This window comes from Nyctereutes procyonoides, unplaced genomic scaffold (assembly GCF_905146905.1).
Source record: "Nyctereutes procyonoides isolate TBG_1078 unplaced genomic scaffold, NYPRO_anot_genome, whole genome shotgun sequence".
Classification (NCBI taxonomy): domain Eukaryota; kingdom Metazoa; phylum Chordata; class Mammalia; order Carnivora; family Canidae; genus Nyctereutes; species Nyctereutes procyonoides.
In genome coordinates this window covers 38,012,562-38,035,463 of record NW_026575139.1, presented here as the reverse complement: position 1 = coordinate 38,035,463, position 22,902 = coordinate 38,012,562, and the positions used below count along the sequence as shown (strand labels likewise).

Here is a 22,902-nt window from a genome sequence, read left to right as displayed (position 1 = left end):
ATAAATGGTAGTTGCCTAATTCCATAGTCCACTATAGTAAAGGTCAGAAGTCTTAATTTTCTGACAGTGAAACTTATGGAGAATAAGTTGCTAGAGAACTTCATAGAAGTTTCTTCTTTGAAGGCCGGATAGTAAGAGCTGGATCTAAATTCAACTAGCAACTTTTTAAGAGAGAAAAGTAGGATAGGATGACCTCCTGGAATTCACATCATCTTAGCCTTTTCTGCCCTTTAGAGGAGAGAGTGCATTTATAGGGAAGTGTCCTAAGGAGTTTCAGAGTAGAAAATGTGGTTATTACAACCAGGATGAAAGAAAACTGGCATTAGAGAAGAAGAAAGATTTCCTGTGGTTATCAGTTTATTTTGAAATGCCATTCTAGAAAAGCTATCCCTCCTTGTATGGGTAGAGCAAAAGAGGGACACGTTTTGTTTCTCACTGGAAGAATGATGTGAAACAGCTCATCTGTGTAAAATTGGCTTTGGCAGTGCTGCCAGGGCCAATGAGGACTTAAGGAATCTGCTGAGCAACTGCTGGTTGTACAAGCAGTTGGCCTGAAAGCTGGGGTGTATTTTGCACACCAAAGCTTTACTCATTCCAGCATGACAAAAATATGTAAAGAAAACTGTAACTTTCTCTTAACATGCCAATTACTTCTTCTTCTTTCTCTTCTTCACTCCAAGTCTTTTTCGGAGTATTTTAGGAAGAGGCTGCTGACCTTACATGCTTGAATAGCTATGAGGCAGTTGGGACAGGGCCACCAAGGGGTTGCACACAACATGATCACTTATTGTCTCTTAATTGCATGTTCTATCTTTCTACTCATACCTATCCATAGTGCTGCCATGCATTGTTTGGACTCTCAAGGGATGCTGAGAGTTAATATTACCAACCTACATTGTTGAACTTGTCTTTTGTATTTTCTTAATCCCTCCTTATGTCACAAGAAGACAGGAATTTATTTCAACCTCTCCCTCCTTCCCCAAAAGCATGTTTTGCTGGTAGAACATGACTGTAGGAGTAGTTTCGTCAAGATGTTGGAATTGATTGATATTTTTCTGCTTCAAGTGAAAATTGTCATGTTGAATAAATGGAGCCCATTTCTCTTTCAAAGAGAATTTTTTCTGTTCCCAACTTGAGTCTTTTGTGGGGTGTTCTAAATCCTTTCTTCTCTGAATTTGATTTGTCCCCATTGAAAATTGTGTACAGCACATGTCATCTCTCTCTCCCCAGAATGCTTAGTTCTGTGCTCTTGTATCTTCAGCCAGCCTCTCCCATCTTCATCAACTCTCATTGCTGATCCTTGGGACATAAATCCTCTCTTACCCTGTGTCACTGATTTCCTTGACTACTTTGACTTTCTCCCACTTATTGCTGTGATTTCTGAACTACATGTGTCTGATTTGCCTTTTCCATGCCTCTGCCATGGCTGTAGGATTTCTTTGTGAACAGTAACTCCAAGCAGGTAAGTGAGCAACTACCTAAACCTTGCTTAATATAACTTCTTGGCTCACTGTCAAGCTCAAAATGTCTTGCTGATCCCCCCTTTTTTTTTTTCAAGATAGTGTAATGTAGTGCTTAGGTAACTCCGAGTTGGATTTCAACTCTTAGCTGACATTTAGAGGTCTGCCTGAAATCTCAGCATGACAGGAGATAGGTGAAGTTTGATCACATGATGTTTCTTACTAAAAACTCCATATTGTCTTTGTTTTCCTAAGCTGTTACACAGTTCCAGAGCTCTTTGGTTTTCTTATATTTTAAAAATTCCATGATCCATTTTTAAAATTGATTCTGACCTTTAATAAAATTAAACTTGCTATTTATCAAGTTTGTATTTTCACCTTGATGCCCAGTTTACTCAAATAGTATTTTATATATCACTGTTTTATGCCTCTTCCACCATAAATTATGACTGGTCATCATTGCTTATAGCTTTTTGTACAGCAGCAGAGTATGCAAATAGTGTTTTGTTGTTAATTCAAGTAATTGAACTAATGCCTTGAACTGCCCTGTTATCCATCAGACTCCAGGGTAATGAAAGGTACCATCTGGACTTGGGAGCTTCCTGTTGCACATGAGGATGTTTGGGAGGATTTATTGTTCAGCTTTTTGAGTGCTCAGGATGCAAATGGTTCTGGAGTGAATGGGCCCTGCAAATGGCCAGACTGGCAATGGCAAGCCTCGGCCGAGCTTGATTCATAGTGACAGTTCTTCTGTCTGCTGTCCATAGGGATTTGGGGGACAAAAGGAGAGCACCACTCACTGATAATTTATGCACGCTTAGCATCTTCAACTTAGATGCGCTTTGTTCTTCCAAAAATGCTTTTTCAAATGTGGGTGGTCAGCTTTTCTTACTATTTCCCTTTGTCAACTAGATTTTAGCCCTTCGTTTCAATTCCACCACCTCCCTGTCCTCCCTCCCTTGTCATCTCAGCTTCGCCTGTGTGTGTGTGTGTGTGTGTGTGTGTGTGTGTGCGCGCGCGCGCGCGCAAACAAAAAACATAAAGGAAGAGTGTGTGTCTGAAGTCGGAATGTCCCTATTTGACTTTGATGGATTTCTTTCATGCTCTTTATAGAAAGAAGCAGATGCCATTGATGACACACTGAGTTCCAAACTTAAAGTCAAAGAGCTTTCGGTGATTGATGGTCGGAGAGCTCAGAATTGCAACATCCTTCTATCGAGGTATTGTTGATGCTGAATAAATATTTCTGGTAGGACCAACTTTTCTATACTGTGGCTCCAAACCATGTGTTTATACTTGTTCTTTTCATCAGACTCTGCTGAGATTCAGTTCTTTGGATTCTCTCTTCTGTCTACGGTGAGGAGAATTCATGGCCCCTACTTTCCCTGAGTGGAATGTATCAGAGCTGGATCCTTGCTTTCTTGGAGTTTAACTTCTACAGACTCCTAAAGTTAAAGAGCAGAACATCCCAAATCAATGTTTTGTTTTGTTTATTTTTCCAGAGAGCCTGTAAACTGGACTTTACCTTTATTTATATTTCCTGGCTTTAGAGATATTTTGACTGTTGAGTAGCACTGTCACAGAATCAGCAGCAACAATGAAAGCTCTTTGTTTTATTTTGCTTTTCTAAATCACCTTTTTATGCGTCGGGTTTATGATTTCATGCTCTTTTTGAACATTTTTATGACTAAAAAGATATGTAAATCTCAAACCTTAGTGAAATGCTAATTTATCCATTTCAGCCCTGCTCAGAAATCTTTCTCATAATTAGTGAACCATCACAGCCTTGAAACTTGAAAAGAAAAAGGAAATTTGGGAGGGTGGAATCTGCTTGTAGCTTCGGGCACTGTGTCAGGTCATCCTGGGCATTTCAAGTAGCTTTTCTGTATCTAATTTATTCTTTTCTCAAAAACAGACTTTTATGTCAGGCAGATACCTAATGCTTATGAGGTAAATGAAGATCCAGAATTTGGGAGCATTAAGTAGAAATCCCATTGATCCCATTCTAGAAAGAATGTTGTATATGTATTAAAGTTGGTATAAGGTAGCTTCTCTTTCAGGGAAAGTAAAGAGTAAAAGTGGCATTCTTTATTTTTTATTTATTTAGAGAGTACAAGCCAGGGGAGGGGCAGAGGCAGAGGAGGAGGGAGAGAATCTCAAGCACACTCTGCACTGAGCACCAAGCCCAGTGTGGGGCTCGATCTCAAGACCCTGAGATCAGAATCTGAGCTGAAATCGGACACTTACCTGAGTGTCCCAGCAGTCTTTATTTTTTAGATGGTCTTACAGTGAGTTTCTTTTAACACAAAGGACTGCTGCTTGGTTTACAGCATGGAACTTGATTATTAGTCAGATATATATTACTTCAGAGAGCAAATGTTCCTTTTAGTCAAAGAGAAATTGAAGCTGAGTGAGATCCCTGAATTTTAATACAACTAGTAAGGTAACATGAACCATCCTGTTAGCATTTCATTTCTGCCTTTGGCTGGAAGCTGTGTAAATGGCCAGGCCCTGTACTTAGCCCCACTTTTTCTTCCTGAACACATGCTCAGGAAGATACCAATGAAATAATCTGAAGGACTACTTACTTTTCTTCTATACTATGTATAATTCATTTTATTATAGTTTCTTTTTACAAGCCACATTTTTTTTTCAAGATTTTATTTGACAGAGAGAGAGTATAAGCAGGGGGAATGGCAGAGGGAAAAGTAGACTCCCCACCTAGCAGGTGGGGCTCCCTCCCAGTTTCAGATCATAAACTGAGCTGAAAGCAGACTTAACCAACTGAGCCACCCAGGTACCCCAACAAGTCACATTCTTAATAGTGACAGTAAGTGAAAATTTGGGGAAGTTTTTTTTCCCCTTAGATCCTAGAATTTCTGCCTGTATTTTGTGCTTTTGCAATCTAGAGGAACACTTTTAGACAACTTGACAAAGGAAGCTATCACTGTGAATTTCTATAGTACTTAAGTGCTCATAGGATTAAAATCTGTGACCTAGTTCCTCATAGACAGATTATTCTCAGCATGAGATGTCAATGAGGATAATAACACTAACACTGGTTATAGATGAGGTTAGAGCTCTTTCTGGCAAATTTCCGATGCCATTATTGAAGGAATTATTTCATATTTGTGGCACACAATTTTCTTGTTACCTCAAAAGTGTCAGAGCCTAAAGTTACTTAGAACTTGAGTGAATCTAAACTCTACAGAAGATAATTTTAAGAAATTGCCCTATGCCTATTAAATTATCTATTAAAATCCAATTTAATGAATGAGTGTTATTATAACGAGCATAATTAAAAAGCGCATTGTACATAATTTTGAGTCCCAGTTGACCTTATGATAATTAGACCTTATGGATGAGGTTCCAAAACCTTCTTTCCCACAGAGGATTCAGCCCCACATGCTTTTCTGCTCCATGATCAATAGTTTTACTCTTGTCAGGAAAGCACAGGACTGATCTATAATGTGCTATCTGGTAAAGGTAACAGAAATGAAGCAAATTTAGTGTTAATTTGGGTTGTATTTAGTTGTTTAACCAGTCAGCAGTTCACCTTGCTTTCATTCTCCCCTCCTCATTGGCAGTGTGTTACCACACATGAAAGGAGCTAGGGGCTGTAAGGAAGGAAGAAATCTATGAAAGTGTGTGTGATGCTTTTTTCTTAGAGTTACGACTTTGGAGCATTTATCTGCCTGGCACTATATGGGGTGCCACAGAACGGACCATGACTTGAGGTAGCACTGCCGCCTTTGAAAATTCGTGGCTAACTGGAGAAGAGAAACGACCTAGGTGAGGTGGCTTGTGAACAGCTCAGGCCTAGACTGATCCCACCTGAAGGAGCCAGGAGTTCAGCCAAGTGAGGACACCAACAGGGCTCCCCAGAGAAAGAGGGCCTCAAAGAGCAATTACAGGGGGATGGGAGGAGTTCTGAGGAGGCGCATAGAAGCCAAAGGCGTCCGAGAGGTTGGCTAATTAGGAGAGCCCTGCAATTGTAGCAATTATCAATCGTAATGAATGAGGCTGGGCAAAACAGCCTGGGATCCATGCCTGGTGCCTTACATTGGTCAGTGGTCAGCCGGGGCGAGGCCATACCCTCCTCATCTGTAAAATGGAGATAAGGAGAAGACTGGCCTTGCAGTGGGCTCTCTCAGTGTGGGAGTTAGACCCAGTGTGTGTGAAGCAGCCACAGGGTACCTGCATGCAGTCGTTGTTCAGTTAGTGGCCTGTGTTTGTGCCCATGAGATCAAGAATTAGTGCAAGTTGTTTGTTTTAATAAGGTTTTAAGTCTGCTCTCTAGGGTTTGCAGGACAAGTTGGAGAACGGGTTGAGAGCTGGCGGGGAGGGCAGCCATTAGATAGGAGGCTCTTCCTTATGCCCAGGTGCAACCTGACCAGAGACAGAATTGAGAGAGACACAACCCTCAGTAAGACCCAGACACTGGTTTTGTGCACGGGGACAATGAATAGGAATATTTCCAAGTAGATGTCAAGATTTCCTTCCTTTCCATACTTACCGTCTTTTTTCTTTTTTACTTATTTCATTCCCCAAGACTGGCTCCCCAACCGTCTCTGTTTCTTACCGTGCTAACTAGGGATTTAATTCCCAGCAACACGGTGTTCTCACCAGATTCCACCACAGTAAAAGCCTGTGGCGTATTCCATGGGGGATATTTTAATGAGCCCATATGTCTGCAGTGTTTGGTTATCCTTAAAAGCTCTTCCTTATCCCCACACTGAAGGAGTTAGTGGACCCTTTGGTCAGGGCACCTGCCACAGTCCTGCCCTGAGCAGAGAAAGGAGTCGGAAGGAAGGTCCTTCCTATCCCATAAGCTAAGCAGGGGAGGAAAGTGTAGGCCCTATACATGGAACTCACAGCCTCAGTGGCCAGGATCACTTGGATCTCCCAGAAGCAGACTGCCTGGAAGGTGTGAGTTTGAAGCAGAAGCTCCAGGCCATGAGAGGACCCTGCCTTACACAGACTGGAGATGAGAGTAGAATGGACGTGATGTTCCTTAAACTAAGAATCTCCACCTCAGGCCCTAGGCAGATTGAGCAGCAACTTACTGGATGTGTATATAGGCGACATGTGGCAATTTAAAATTTACTCTGCTTTATTCCCTAAAACAGACCTCTCCCTTCCCCCAAAAAAGAAAGAAATTTGGAAGCTGGTTTATATTGCAAAATGAACCCACCTAAAATATACTTTTATGAAGTGTTGTGCCGTTCTTTTTTTCCAGATGCTCACTTAACATGGCAGCCAGGGTGTAGTAAACCACAAAAAGCTACTTTAAAGTAGGGGGATTTGGCTTAAATCCACTGAAGCAGAGCTAAGGCTGATCTAGCCATCCATCCTTAACTTATTTTAATTATGCCTGGATGTTTCAGTTCTCTTGGCAAATTTTTGAAATACTTGAGTGGAGCAAGGTAGACTTAAATACTGTTTTAAAATGGCTGGTTTGTTGCCTGCCTTTTAAAGAAAGTTAAAGTGGATGTCTCAAAAGTTGCCACCCTCCAGCATACCAGAACACTGCCAAGCCTTAAAAGCAATTAAAACATTAGAATTGGTAGGGTCCTTAAATTACAGAGATTAGCGACTCATTCTGTGGATGACAGATGATACTAAGAACTCGGCAACCTATAGCACCGTCCCAGGGGGCGGAGTACCCTTCTCTTCTTTCCCCAAGGGTACAGTTTCTTTGTCTGCTCCAGCAGGCCACGTGCAAGGCAGTATGTTGACAGGTAGATTTTCTTAAGTACTATCCATTAAAGTCTCAAGTCTCTTTGTGGGACACATAAAGAGAAACCAAAATTGTTATGAATTAGAGCTAGTGTTTAGTCCAGACAGCCTCTGGGGGTTGAGAAGCATAAATATATACAATTTCAAAAGCAAGAAGTTCTGCACTCCATATGGGGAGCTAATGAAATGCAAATCTGATACTTCAAGTATTGTTCTCACTCTGATTTTCAACTCCTTTTCTTTTAAATGCAAAACAGAAGGACCCTGCAGAACTACCCCATAAAGTAGTTTCTTCAGCTCAGTGTGAAAAGGACAGAGAACTGATTTATTTTTTTCTTACCAGTGGAGCTTTTCTCAGGATGACTATAGAGGTTTCCACAGCCAGTTGGTTTTCATTAGTGGCAGTTTCAACCTTCCTTAATGTTCCTGTTCCTTGTCCTTGTATGGCTGGACTGTGGTGTCTGTTCTTAACTGACTCAAAGCCTTTAGTGTCCTGGAATTGAGGGTTACCCAGAGCCGTACAGTGATGCCAGGATACAGTGTTTACCCTATCAGATGTTTTACCCATGCCAACTTGGCCAAATTGTTCCAGTTAAATCTGGGGGTTTTCCATCCGGATGTTCTGGTGAAAATGTGTGTGGGGTAATGATTGTCCCAAGAATGACCAAAACAACCTGAAGAAGTCTCTCCAGCTCCTGGGAATTAGGATGGTACCACACCTCAGACTAAGTGATAGAATGGGTCTCATTTTAGAACATGGGCAATTTGGGGGTACCTGGGTGGCTCAGTCAGTTAAGCGTCTAACTCTTGATCTCAGGGTCATGAGATCAACACGGAGCCTCCTTAAGATTCTCGCTCTCCCTCTCCCTTTGCACCTTCCCTGCTTGTGCACAAGCACACACACATTCTCCTTCTTTCTCCATCTCTAAAAAAAAAAAAAGGCAATTTCACTATATTTGGATTTGAAAACATGAGATAAAAGAGAATGCTACTAGTATATGATTCACAAATTTGTTCCTTCCCTTTCCTGCTTATTGGTACGTGAAACAACTCGCAGTGTAAATAGCAAAATGGGTGGTTTTACTGAGATAATGTTGAAATCTAGAGACGAGGGCAAGCCAAAGCTGTCCAGAGTGGGGTGTGTGTTGTCCAGGGTTCTTTCCTCCTTCTGTGGCTTTTGCGTCCACCTATATACTCCTGCTGCCCTCATTTATCTGTGACAGAGCCAGTGTTTCTGCTTATCATTTGTTTCTCCCAAACATTATAACCACCTTTAAAATAAGAATCCTGTCTTCTAATTTGTGTTTAATACTCTCAGTCTTGATGGATGTTGTGTACAGAGAGGAAACTCTGGTGAAATAATGAATGTGAGAGTGCTTTGGGAAGTGTTCCTGGTAAGCCTACTAAGCACTGTGTAACAATCACGTAGCTGTGTGTGACTGTTTAGGTTACATGAGTACTCCTGCTTCTTGTCCCTGGGGTAGAAAAGTCTGTGGTAGAGTAATACATATAGTTTAGTGAGCCTTATCTGTGTCCAGGCAGAGTGCTAAATGCTTCACATGCATTATATCACTCTGCAGATGAGAAAAATGGAGGCTTAAAGACTTTATCCAAGGTTACATTGGTCCAGCACCATCACACAGGACAGGGGCCCCACCTGATGCCAAAGCCCCTGCCTTCAAATGTTACCTGTGAAGGCTGTACGTCTTGCTCTGTGTTTGTGTGTTTATATTTTTATGTCTAGGCCTAAATGTGATTTTTTTGAAGATCACAGACTAGAACAGACCAAATAATGTTAATATGCCACGATAGTGGAAGTTTAATAAGGAAATAAGATTTTTTCTAAGTAAGTCTGGATCTAATGCTTACAAATAGAACAAAAGAGTGACTCTGTTGTTCTAGCTAATGATCTGATTAAGATCCCCCCCCCCGCATTAAGACTATTGGTTGTGTCTAATAAAAACACATTTTTACAAGTATGTTTTAATTTCATGACTCTTCTTTATAGTCCATACAAACTTTGTTGTCCTGACATAATCAAGACATAAATCCTTAATTAAATTAGTAAATCATATAAAGTTATGGTAAACAGAAAACAGATTTGTGATTAAATTCTTCCCTATAAGATGGTAAGTAGATAAGCAGATTTGTAAAAGGAATTTGGAATTAAGAATCAAGAGTTTCAGGTTTGTGTTAAGATATTGCCACTTTCCATATGTTTGATCTTGAGCAAATCACTTGGTCATCCTAAGCCTCAGTTTCTCCCTCCATTAAAAAAAAAAAAAAAAAGACCATCACAGTTATTTTAAACCTCTATCCATATATGTGAAAATTCCTCAACCATGAAGTGCCTTATGCATTTTATTCTGTGTACTAACTATTCAACTTTTTAATAAGAACAGATTTCAAGCTTTTAAAAATCCATTTTTTACTCTGAAAGTAAAATTTAAACATTCCTGATAAATAATCAAATTAAGAATTTAGTTTTTCAGAGCACCTGGGTAGCTCAGTAGGTTAAGCATCCAACTCTTGATTTCAGCTCAGGTCATGATCTCAGGGTTGTAAGGTTGGGCTCTGTGCTGGGCATGGAGCCTGCTTGAGATTCTCTCCTTTTGCCTCTGTGCCTCCCCTTGCATGTACATGCACACATGTGCGCATGCTCTTTTTCTCTCAAATACATAAATCTTAAAAAAAGAATTTAATTTTTCTCTGTCATCTACAATTCATGGATACTATATATTAAAGAAAATGGTATGTATAGGTGTTTTCTCTATTTCTCATCCCCCAATCCCTTACTTAAGGAAACTAAACAATAAGACATAACAGCTTTCTTTTCTGTGTCAGCAGAACATTACAAAGTCCTGAAAGAATGTTAAAGCACTTTCAAAATACTATTTTTAGGTGCAATATTGTCAGGAAATAAGCTTTCACTAAAAGATTTTGAAAAAAACAGTTCTTGAAAATCAGCAGCTGGAGTAGCAGAATGCATTATCTTGTGTTAAAATTTAATACTCACCCAATAATGTTAACAACAGAATAAAATATTCTTTATCCAGGTTGAAACTGTCCAATGATGAAATCAAACGGGCAATTCTAACAATGGACGAGCAGGAGGATCTGCCCAAGGACATGTTGGAACAGGTGAGCTGCCAGACATATCTCAGAGCATAAGTGACAACTGGCTTTCAGCAGGGAGTGGAATATTGAGAAAATCTTGTTGCTGGTGGATAATTTTCTCATCTCTGAACCAAGGTTGAATGTGGCACTCTTAAGAGAGTTTATTCTCTCATTGCTCCTCAAAATGTTGGGTGAGAAGGAAGGTCACAAGTTTGTCAAATGCCTGGGACCCACAAAGCCAGATTCTGTCCCTCATGCTGCAGTTAGTTAAGCTATTATGCCTTAAAAAAAAAAAAAAAAAAGGAAGAAAGAAAGAAACAAAACAAAATAAAAAAAAAAAAAAACCTGTTATGCCTCCATAGGTCATACAAATCTACTAGCTTTAGGGAAGTCTGTTTGACAGGAATATGGAGAACCTCACTAGCTTACGAGATCACAGACTACTATGTAAACTGATTCATTACTGAATTCTTAATACAGTTTGTGTCTTGGCCTTGATTCACCATTCCGACACCACAGAAGTTACTGTTAAACCCCTAGCTCTGTCATCTGCGTTGAAATTATTCATTTTAACCATGGCCAGGCAAGCTGAATATAGTGACTTCGCCTCTCTTCGTGCAGTATTCCTATAACACAGTCAGTGTCGCCGCTCCAACTCTGTTAGGTATTTCTCAGCAGATTTGTTCATTTGTCCCCCAAATGACAGTGTTGTTGAACTAGCAGATGTTTCAGGGATTATTACCTGTCTCTTGGTCTGACCCTAAATTTTTCTGTGCTATGTGGAGAACGTCTCCACACTCTGAGACTGTTCTGCTTGTCTCATTGTCCTTGGTACAAAATCCTGTTTTGAGTGTTTTTTGTCTACAGGTCCACCTTTGTTAGTGCCAGGTCCACTTACGGTTAACTGTGGACACCCATGATCCTGAGCCAGACTGAACTTGAGGTCTCATTAGTTGGTGTGCTCAGCTCCCAGAAGCAGAGGAAAAGGCTATTTTGTGGTGTTAACAGTTATCTTGGATGGCATGGCTGCTCCAGGGGGAGTGCCTATCTGCTTATGCATTTTCTATAGTGTTCTCACCAATGTCCGAAAAGGCCTCAGACATAGAGCAGGATGGAGCAGTGTGTGCAGGATCATCATACCCCAGTGCACCTGTCCCACCTAAAACATGCAGCTGGAATCATCCTAGAGAAGCCCTCACACCTAGCAATGGACCAAGTTGTTATGCTATCCTTTCTGAAGTTTGACCTAGTTATTAATAGTTAATGACTGTATATCCTATTAGGATACTTTGTGTACAAATAGTTTATACATAATTCCTAAATCAAGAATTAACTGTTTAGAGCATTTTACTCTGCACACTCTTCCCTCTCCGTCTGCATACCAGTCCCAACAAGGGTCTCTGCCCAAAATTGCAGCCCAGTTCCCCGCTGCCCCCTCTCTGGCCCCCAGGTGACTCTGTACTCTGGTTGCCCACATCACAAGCTGCTCACACAAAGGGACTATGTGGAAAGCTACTTTGGTCCTTAGGCCTTCAACCCCTATTGACAAGGTCATATGTTTAAAATTCCACAAGATCTGTTTACTGTGAAATTGCATCCAGCAAAATTCCTCCTTGAGGGAAGGGATTTCAAAATCTTGCCAAAAGGGCTTGGAGTGCAAATAGAATTTACTTCAAATAAATACAAGTAAGAAAATCAGTCTACTGAAGCAGAATCTGGCCAAGTGGGATACTTTTGACCTGGTCTACCCTGATAATTCTGTGTCTTACTCTCTGGTCATCTACCGTACTCTTCCTTTTCCTATCTTATTCTGCTATTCTTCCTCTGCGTCCTCTTCTTCACACAGCACTTCTCCCAGACAAACTTTGAAGCCAGCATCTCTTTACTCCTAGTTATGATTTGCATGTGAGCCACATTCATTCCCTCCTCTCCTGTGTTTAGCTCAGAACTCAGGCAAGATTGATACACTGCTGTTTCTCGGAATGCATACCTTTCCCCTCATTCCCAGGTGTTGGTCTAATTCTTCATTCCTCTCTTAAAGCTATCCTTACATAGTCTGTCACTTGCCTCTGCTTTGGGAAGGACTGAACCTTTAGCATGTGCTTCTTGCAGTGTGCTCAAAAGAGAGCAAGTGATTGTGCTCTGGTGAACAGGGGCCTATGGGCTTAGCACACACAAACCAGTGTGTGTTGTGGGGGAAGGGGGAATCCCTGAGACTGGAACTGAATTTCCTTGCCCAGGAGATAAAAGTCCAAACTAAGGGGAAAAAAACAGTCTTTTTCTCTGTCTCCCTTCTCCCTTGCCTTACTACCTTCTTCCCTGCACTGAGGAAGAGGAAGAGGAAGAAGATACTTGTCCTGTCCACTGGCACCACTTGAACACAGGAACATAAATGTCTAGAATCTATCAGGCCACCAGACCACTGATCCTGCCGGCATCCACATCCATTACATCCCATTAGAAATAAGGTGTCTCTCTGGCCTCTGCTCTGGCCCAGGCGTTCCTTCTGTTCAGAGACCCGGCCACATCAGAGGACCCTGTCCCCCTCTCCTAGATCTTACACCTTTCCCTCTTGACTCTTAACTTGTTCAAGTCTCAGCCTTTCACAAAACACCTTTTAATACACACATGCCCATCTAGCTACTGTGCTCTCTCTTGTGATACAAGCAAAGTTCTTGAAAGCTTGTCCACACTCACCTCCTGTTAACTCTTCCTCACCTCCCTAAAGCTGTTTTCACCAAGGACTCACCACTTCCTTGTTGCCAAAGCTAGGGGACACTTTGCAGACCTTATCTTCCTTGATTTGCTGCTGGTATGTGATACCACAGGCCATGTTCCATGGTGAAATGTGTTTCTTTGGCATTTCATTGTGTCCTCTGAAGATTCTTCCTCTTTCCTCATTCCTCAAACACTGGCTTCCAAAAAACAACAACAACAACAAAAAAAAAAACTGGCTTCCCTTCAGCCCTGCTTTCTCTTGATGGTTCCCCTAGTTACCTCACTTACATCCTTGCATGTTACAACCACTATCAATGCTTTCTCTTCCAAACAGATCTCTAGGATGTCAGACCCATTTGTCTACCTGCCTACTAGGAATTACTACTTGGCTCTCTTGCCAGTATTTCAAGCACTAAAATCACTTTCTCCCCACCCATTCTCCCCCAGCCATTTCTTTCTGGGTTTCCTGTTATATTCTGTATACATTGTTGCCTAAACCAGAAAGCCTGGACCTCATCCTTTTGACCCTCTACTGTGATGCGTCCCATCAATAAGTCAGGCCAGTTCCATTCAATCCCCCTAAATAGCTCTCGAATCTACCCACTACCCAATCCAGGCCACCATCCTCTCCCCTGGATTACTGTACCAACAGTCTAATTACAGCCCCTTAATACTTTTGATCCTTTCTAATTATTTCTCCATTCTGTGAGCATGGTGGTCTTTTTAAAAATGTAAATTCATTCCCCTACTTAAAGTTTTAAGTCATATCCCAGAACCCTTAAAAATAAAGACTGAATTTCTGATAAGGTTCTTACTGCTCCCTGACTTTGACCACTGCTGCACTTCCCCACTGCCATTACAGCTGTTCTACTTGCACAGATGCTGTGCTGTGCATCCCAGACCCTGGCACATGATATGCACTCTGCTTGGAATATATTTCTGATCACATACCATTCACTTATAGTTCTAATTCTCTTTCCCTGCTGGTGGCACCCAGACTGACTGCTTTTTCTGAGGTCCCTTCCTTAAATCCAACAAATTTTGGAAGCCTACTAAATGAACCATCCAAATGCCAGCTTCAAGTTATGGGGAGAATCTTGGGGTCCAGATGGTCAATGTCATTTAAAAAAATGTATATATCCAAGGGCACTCAATCTGGAAAATAGTACACATGGACAAGACTGTGGATGTATACACACATATTTGTAACTTTAAAGGAAATCAGACACAGAGTACTTTTCAACTTTATTATTGTTATTTCTCCTACATTGCATGCTCATTTATTCCACCAAAATAAAATATGGAATCCAAAACTTCAAATCCTACTGTGTTCTTCTCATCCATCTCTACGTGGAGCAAAAAATGAAATGGAATTAGATAAGCCAGAAAAATAAACAAGTTGAATGGAAAATACACATAGAATTCATTCCAGCATGATGTAATAGAAAAAAGCATTGAGCTAGGAGTCAGAGACCTAAGTTCTATTTCTGACAATTACGTAAAGTTTTTTTGTAATCCTGGGTGACTGGCTTTGTCTCTCTGGACCTCAGTTGTATCATCTTCTAATGAGAGTGTTGAATCTCCAAAGTCCCTCTAATGGTCTATGCAAAATGGATCCTGGTAAAGAGCTTCTACAATCTGATTTGAGAGACAGTATAGAATAGAGCGGTGCCAGGAATGCATCTTAACACCAATTTAACTACTTAAAAGTAAAAAAGATTAAAAATATTTTTAAAAAAGTAAAAAAAAATTTTCAATTTTATTGAAATATTAACATACATCACTATAAATTTAAAGTGTGCAGCATAGTAATTTAACTTACAAATATGAAATAACTACTGCAGCAAGTGTAGTTGGTAGCATCCATCATGTCCTATAGATTCAATAAAAAGGAGAAGAAAAAACTCTTCCTTGTGATAATACTTAGAAGTGACCTTCTTAACAACTATCCTTATCCTATACATTATATAGCAGTGTTAGCTATAGTCCTCATACCATCCCTAGAACTTAATTTATCTAATAACTGGGGTTGGTACTTTTTGACCACCTAACTGGAAAGATTTAAATTTTGTACTGTATCTTAACAATGACCTGAATGCAGAACTTATAAAGTAAATAAAAGTTACCGTCTCATCTTGGGGCAAATTAACTGAAAGAATGAAAAATTACTGCAAGAATCTAGTTATAAACCTCAGTTTTAATACCTGCATGTACATTTTAGCTCTTGAAATTTGTTCCTGAAAAAAGTGATATTGACCTGTTAGAGGAACATAAACATGAACTGGATCGAATGGCCAAGGCGGATAGATTCCTTTTCGAAATGAGCCGGTGAGTTTGAAAATGCATAAAATGTGAACATGCCCCTTACCTTTCTAAGGAAGTTAAACTTTCAATTCTCGTTGAATTATTTGGGCCAATAACCTGGCTTAACTTGAAGCCTTTTTAAATTACAAAATCTTCATAAGTCTGAGCTGTGTGGAATTTGTTTTGTTTATGTGAGTTCTTGCCCGTGGGTGAGCCAGGTTTAGTATTTCTTCATATTACCTCTAGTTCTGGACCTAAACAAGTCATAACTTTTCCTGGCTCCACTCAGTGTCATTCTCCCCACCACTTTGACTGCTTTGGGATTGTATCTCACTTCTCCCTATACCTCAGCATCTCAAAGACTGGACAGACTCAGCATTGTTGACCTGGAGCCCACATAAATGAACAGCTAGGGTCTGGATGTCAAATCATGACACATGCAGACATCTCTAATCAATCATGGCATACTTCCCACAGAGCTTGGCAAGCATTCTCAACCCTTCTCCAGAAAACCCAGAGGCAGCCACTGCTTCATAATTTTGTTTGGCATGTGAGCGGAGTCTACTTGCCATCCCAGGCCTGGAAAATTGATTCTGCATTAGATAAGGACCAATGGCCCTGAGACTCTCATTCAACCCCAGGCAGAGCTCTTTCCCTGAGTTCCAAAGGCCTATGAGTATAGACAAGGTGAACTTACTTATCTGTCATTCTACATTTCTGCCATATCTGGACTTATTTCTGTTATTCCATCTCATCTTGCCATTTTATATACTACTATAGGACAAAGGATGGTTTTGGAATTTTGATAGGTGTGCTCAGCAAGCCTGTGTGTGGATAAATAGATGACCACCCACAGTAGCTGCCATTTGTAATTGTCTTGATCCATGCATGCATCAAAGATCCTCCTTGATCCTCCTATCAGCCCTTCCAGGAGGACTTTGGGTAGGGAGGTATTCTCTTCCATCTAATGGAGGAGTTTAGTTACCTGTTGAAGGTCACCTAACAAGAGGAGAACCTGGGCTGCAAACTCAGGTCTGTCTGATTATATGGGGCTACTGGACTGAAGTTTCCACTAGAGAACAGGTAAGGCAGTGATTTGATTTCAGAAGGCCTTGGCAAGAATACCGGCCCTCACCCTCTCAGCAGCAGCAACTTCTCTTAGTGGTGACCAGAGACCAGTTTGCACCCTCCTATCTCTAGTCACTAGTTGCTATCTTGGAAGGCAGAAGCCTGCCATCCCTGAGGGGAGCAGATAGGGAGCTAATGGTAAAGAAAGAGGATGGTTTGGAGACATGAGTGGGAAGAGAATGCTATGAGGAGAGAATGCCAGAGACAAGTTTTACCCTATAGCTTTGACAAATAAACTTTGTGGAAAGTTAAGAAGCATAGGAGACATATAGGAAACAGCTCCTTATTTGCTGCAGAATGGGGAGGCTTTTATATTTTCATTCCTTTTTATCCTCTGTCCACAGGAGCTCCTGGGACTCTGAGGAAGGGAAAGAGGCAACTCTCATTTTCTTTTGCCCAGTCTGATTAGAGCTAAGGACCCTGCTGCCATTGCCCGAATAACGCCTGTTGGTTGGAGGGAAATGGGCTCTCCAAGCAAAGTGGCCTCATTTCCTGTGCTCCTGTCCAGGAGAGGATGTGTGTGTGTGTGTGTGTGTGTGTGTGTGTGTGTGTGTGTGTTGGAGGATATGCTCTAAGGTACCTCCATCTCCATACCCATTGAGTGAACATAGACATACTAAGTACATAAATGTTCATCAGTCCATGCTTGCTCTTACAGAATTAATCATTATCAACAAAGACTGCAATCACTGTACTTCAAAAAGAAGTTTGCAGAGCGTGTGGCAGAAGTGAAACCGAAAGTAGAAGGTAAAGTCAAGCCTCCAGACTGATAATGATGTTCATCATAAGTGCCCATATGCAAGTACAATACAAGTGCAGATAGTAAACAGGATCCCTTGGGTGATTTTTTTCCTTAAAATCCTTTGGAATTCCGATGAGTAAGTACTTAGGTCCATACTTGGCCCTCTGGCCTAGCCTGGGTTTTGGACCTCACAGCACATCTCCTGGGCTCCTCTGTAGAAGTGGGCTTTTCGCATCCTGGGTGTTGGTGAGAAATATATTTGACTGTTGCTAGCGTTAAATCTGTAACTAGCTTTATCACAATGATGCTTTACTAGATATTTCTAAGGGAAGATTTAAGGCTATTAAATTTTTAAGTGTTTGTAATATAGGAAGCTAAAGAGCACAGCCACAGAATGCAGGCTGGGCTCAGGACCCTGCTCAAGCTCCAATCCCTGATGACACCTGCAAGCTCTAACATGAAACACTTTGGGCCGGTGTTTCTGTCCATAGAATTGATTAGCAATCCTGTTGATCTGACTCATACCAGGCAAGAAAGTGTGTGCATAGGAATGTGGGAAATGCAAACACTTTTTCTGTATTCCTAACTGCTTACAGTTAATGAGTCACCCAAGAACAGGACTAAGAAAGGATAGGGTTGTGCAACTGTCTGTGGGTCTGTTGAACAACATCAGCTGGTTCTCCCTGTCTCTTGGCTCCGTGCTTCTGGTTTGGGTGTTTTGTAAGTGCTCCCTGGTAGTCTAATAACCCGGTCTTACATCTTCAGTATCTGCTCTCAGGTGTGTGGATTAAGGATGGGTATCACTGAGAAGTCTTGGTAGTAGTAGTTGTGTTTATGTGTGCTTTGTTTTGAAGCAATTCGTTCTGGCTCAGAAGAGGTGTTTAAGAGCAGCGCGCTGAAGCAGTTGCTAGAGGTGGTTTTGGCATTTGGAAATTACATGAATAAAGGCCAAAGAGGCAATGCATATGGATTCAAGATATCCAGCCTAAACAAGATTGCTGACACAAAATCTAGTATTGACAAGTAAGTATGGTACCTTCTAGCACTTGGAGGATCCAGGAGCTTAGGTCAGGGCCCCTGTGGGCCTCCTGGGCCTCCCCAATACTGCAGCCTCTGGTTTGCTTGTCTCTTGCTCAGGCTTATTCTTTCTCCAGCATTGACTTCTTTCTTTTCTCCTAATCGCAAATAACCCTAAATAACCCATTAGGCCAATTATCCTTCATCCATTTTCAGTCCCCAGGGATATTATTGTCTAAGTTTTCAGGTTTTCTTGGATAAACTTTTTATTATGGTGTAATACACTAAAGGTAAGTCCACCAATCATAAATGTACAGCTGGATGAATTTTCACAAGTTGGACCTCTGTTTAAACTAGTGCCCAGGGATCCCTGGGTGGCGCAGCGGTTTGGCGCCTGCCTTTGGCCCAGGGCGCGATCCTGGAGACCCGGGATCGAATCCCACGTCAGGCTCCCGGTGCATGGAGCCTGCTTCTCCCTCTGCCTATGTCTCTGCCTCTCTCTCTCTCTCTCTCTCTCTCTCTGTGACTATCATAAATAAATAAAAATTAAAAAAAAATAAATAAACTAGTGCCCAGATCAAGAAACACAATGTGACCTGTGTGCTACTGGTCTCCTCATGACCTGAGTCATGGCCCCTCCACAGAGAACTGTGTTCCAGGGAAAAGAAAAAAACTGACAGTTGATGATAAAATGTGAAGCTTGTTGGAGTTTTAGGGTATGTCTTCCTTTCTTTATACATTGAAGCTAGCAGCTATAAAAAAAATTATGAGGTATTAATACACTTTGGCTTGTTACTGTTAAGCTGCTCCTTTCAAGACTCCTCAAAATGCTTCATAGAAAGTGTATTTAAGTGGTTGGATTCTTGTTAGAAACACCAAGAGGTGAAAATGCTCTGGTGTCATTAACAGGTAGGATCATTAGGCATAGTAACACTAGTTTCCCTGTGAGCTGTTTCTCTAAGGTTCCTACTGACTTCAAAGCAACTTGCACAGTTGTTTCTAAGATGAACTTCTCTGCATCCAAATTCTTTTTAGAAATATGGACTGTTCACCATAATTATTGCCACTAGCAAAGCTTTTTACTCCATATTTTCTATATAATTAGTGATACATAGCATTTTGGCAACCCTGAATCCATCCTATAAGAAGCAATGTGTTGTAGAGCTAAAGCTTTTTTTTTTTTTTTTTTGCATCATGTAGAGATAGATTAACAAAGGACAGCTGTGCTGTCACCACCTTATTTTTAATGTAAGCACTTGATCCTTCCAGAGCAGTTTCATATTTGGTTGTGTGTAGTACATAGGCTGAGTGCTATATCACCTGTTGTCAGATAAAGAAACTGAGGCAGTGTCAAGTGGCTCATTTAGCTTGCCTAAGATCAAAGGCAAGGTATTTGGCCTCGCAGGTATATGATACCTGTTCTGTTGTCCTCAGCTCTACTCAACAACAAATGGATCTTATTTGGAAGGTGTAGTAGGTAACTGCAACATCTTACCTGCATATAAGGAGAGTCACCTTTTTAAGGAAGTGTGTTCTCTTCAACTTGAGAGAACTTGCAAGTTGGAGAGGAAGAACACCTTCACTACCAGTTAGTGCCTTCCCTCCTTCTCTGTTATCCCCTTCTTTTGTTCATTTCTCTCTGTCCCTTGATACCCTCTGCACCATCATTACTGATAACCTGGCACTTCCTTTGTGATTATCTGCTTACTGAAGTTACTATAGAATTTAATATGTGAGCTTTTTCAAAATAATAAATTAAAAACATTTCTGATCTCTTTCCTCTTCCTGTGACTATTTGGTCCCTAGGAATAGTACCAGGGGCTTATAAACCCATGGTGCCCAGCAGACTGCCTTGTGATAAGTAGTTATTCAGTGAATGTTCAGTTGAATCTGATAAGACCGCACAAGGATGGAACAGTCAGCAATGAAGGGTACATTCACTCTGCTTTAAAGGCTTGTTTCCAGTAATACCAGTGAATAGGCAGATGTATGGCTGTTGTGTGGTTTTTCATTCTTCAAGAATTTCTATTCAGTCAAATGAGGTGTTATTTGTATAGCTAATAAATGTGAATATTTGATCTAGTACGAAATCTTTCTACACTATGAAAAGTATATGTGGTTAATTAAATTAAGTTTCTCTTAATAACAAAGCATCTCTGTGAAACAAGTGAAATGGCTCTATTCTTTCTTGTAATGGTAGTCAGGATTTTGCTCCCTCACGCAGCAAGCAAGCACATGGGCCAACACTTAGGTTCTGTGAGCAGCAGAACTGAAATAGAAGGGTAACAGCTCAATAGCTGCAAAGTAAATGGCCAGAATCACTAGCTACTGCTTTACTTTGCTGAGCTATTGTTTTCTAATTATTTCTTAAAGCAAGAAAAGTAAAGGAAACATTTTTTCATATGTGGGTCAGTTGACTCAGAGGAATGGGATTACATTGACTTTTATGAAGGTGCATGCAGGGGTAACCAGAAATGAAAACCATTTCATTATTATGGGAAAGGAAATTGACAACTCTGCTTCCCTTTAGTTGGAGGTGAGTAGGGCTCTTGTGACTTAGCCTCGTAAATTAGCAAAGTAACTGCCTAAAATTGATGAATATGTTTTTAAAAAATACATTTCTGTCCTCTTGATTATGGTAACTTTCATTAGACTAGTGGTTCTTGATCCTGGCTCTTAGAGTTACTGGGGGGGGGGGGGATTTAAAAATACCCAAGCCTGGCCCCACCTCATTCCAATGAAATAAATCTCAGGTTGGCCCAGGCATATGGGGTCCAGGGGACTGTAATGTGCATGGAGTCAAGGACAACAGGACCAGACCACCACAGCTTGTCCTAACAGAGAGTGTTATCAGACATCCACTTTTTCAACCCAGGTCAGTCAGCGTTCAGTCCTGTCACCACCAAAGACAGAGCTGGGTTATATAGTTAGGAGCTGAAGTGTTGCTAAAATTAGGAAGTGGATTTTTGGCTTCAAAGATGTCCTAGCCTTGATGGTACAGTCCTGGTCCACTCCCAGGCCCAGCCCTAAACCAGGGCGCCTTCTAACTTTCTGACCACCCTTTGCTACAACAGCAAAACATGAGTCAGAGGGGACAAAAGCTAGCAAAATAAATAGTTGCAGTGATGGAGTAGTCCTCATAGAGTTGAAAAAACTTAAATGAGAATGATCAATAAATTCTTATTAGTGAGTTGCTGCTGTGTACTTTTAAATTTGAAAAATAGCTGTCCTATGCAGCAAACTAAATATCCCTCAGTCCCTGTCCCCCCCCCCCCCCTCACTGCGTCCTTCTTGGTGTGAAACTCAGGATACACCTTGTCTTTGGTAGGTATGTTCCCACTGACTGTGGTTCCAGTTCATTTCCATCATCCAGATTTTGAAGGATGCTTGTTATGAGCCACAGTAGTAAATCTTCCCTTTTGAAAGTATATGCTTCCTTTCGTCATACAGTTATGTAAATCTCATGTAGGCTCTCCCCTTATTCCCTTCTCTTGAGAATCCTTGCCTTAAAGGGGTCTCCAAACTTTGAAACAAATGCAAGAATATAGCGTTCTTGCAGGTTCAGCTGCTTGGACTTGCAAATCATATATAGATATTAACCATGTTTAATACTTTTTCCTTTTTTAATTGTAGGAACATTACACTTTTGCACTATCTCATAACTATTGTGGAAAATAAATACCCCAAGGTTCTCAATCTCAATGAAGAACTGCGGGACATTCCTCAAGCAGCAAAAGTAAAGTAAGTACTTATAGGGAATTGTTTTAGTTTTTTAAAAATCACTTGGACTGTGCTTTAGTAACATTGAGGTAGTTAGCTGGCATTGCATGAAGAGGGCCCTTCTGTTGGCTTTCCCCTGAATAACATGTGAAGTAAAGTTTGAATCCCATCTAAGTCACTGAAATACGTTACATGGTTTTGAATATATATGTTTCCTAGCTCCTTTGGACTACTCCTGCATGTATTTTTTAACTTTCAGAAAACCTAATTTTCTGAATTGTTAAGAGTATAAGAAAGGAATGTGGTTTCACTAGTACTTTGAAAAGGTGTAGTTCTATTAATAAATACAGGTAGGAGCACCCATAGTTAATGAGGATACATAGCTAAGCAAATAGAACTTAAGTGTCAGGATGTTGCCAGTAATTTTCACATGTGCACACACTCTCAGAAACTAAGACAGCCTTTTCATGGAAAGCAGTCTTTATGCAAATGAAGAAACTAAAAATAAAATGGAAAGTTGCCAAACTTTTGCCACAGAATTCACACCACTTTTCAGAGACTGAAGAGCAGGCAGTTTTTCTTTTTGGTCTTCCCTCCTTCTCTTGGCCCTTTAAAAATAAAATACGTGTGTGTGTGTGTGTGTGTGTGTGTGTGTGTGTGTGTGTGTGTGTGTTTAAAACTGCATCTTTTTACAGTGAATTTGGAAAGTATGATAAGCAGGCTAATCTTTTCCCTCATTTTGTAGAATTTGGTAGAAATGCGAGACGTGAAATTAAAAGGTTAAAGTAAATGAAATATTGGTGAATTTTAAGCAAATTCATCTGAATTATCTGAGAGAATCAGGTTATAATCTCTGATGTTTAAAAGCCATCAAATAGAAAGTTTTATGGGAGAAACCCAGGAAAAAAAAAAAAGGAGAGACAATGAAATCTCGTTAGTACAACTTTAAGAAATATC

At 40.7% G+C, this 22,902-nt stretch overlaps 1 protein-coding gene across 5 annotated transcripts in view; it reads left to right on the top strand.

The window, feature by feature from the left end:
* DAAM1 (dishevelled associated activator of morphogenesis 1) overlaps positions 1-22,902 on the top strand; it is a 167,351-nt gene that overhangs the window by 132,578 nt on the left and 11,871 nt on the right. For all 5 annotated transcript variants that reach the window (XM_055304525.1, XM_055304527.1, XM_055304528.1 and 2 more), the window contains 6 exons: positions 2,574-2,680; positions 10,256-10,340; positions 15,256-15,362; positions 17,125-17,213; positions 18,063-18,231; positions 21,859-21,966. In XM_055304525.1, the coding sequence (XP_055160500.1) occupies positions 2,574-2,680; positions 10,256-10,340; positions 15,256-15,362; positions 17,125-17,213; positions 18,063-18,231; positions 21,859-21,966 (665 nt within the window). The remainder of the gene's footprint in view (positions 1-2,573; positions 2,681-10,255; positions 10,341-15,255; positions 15,363-17,124; positions 17,214-18,062; positions 18,232-21,858; positions 21,967-22,902) is intronic.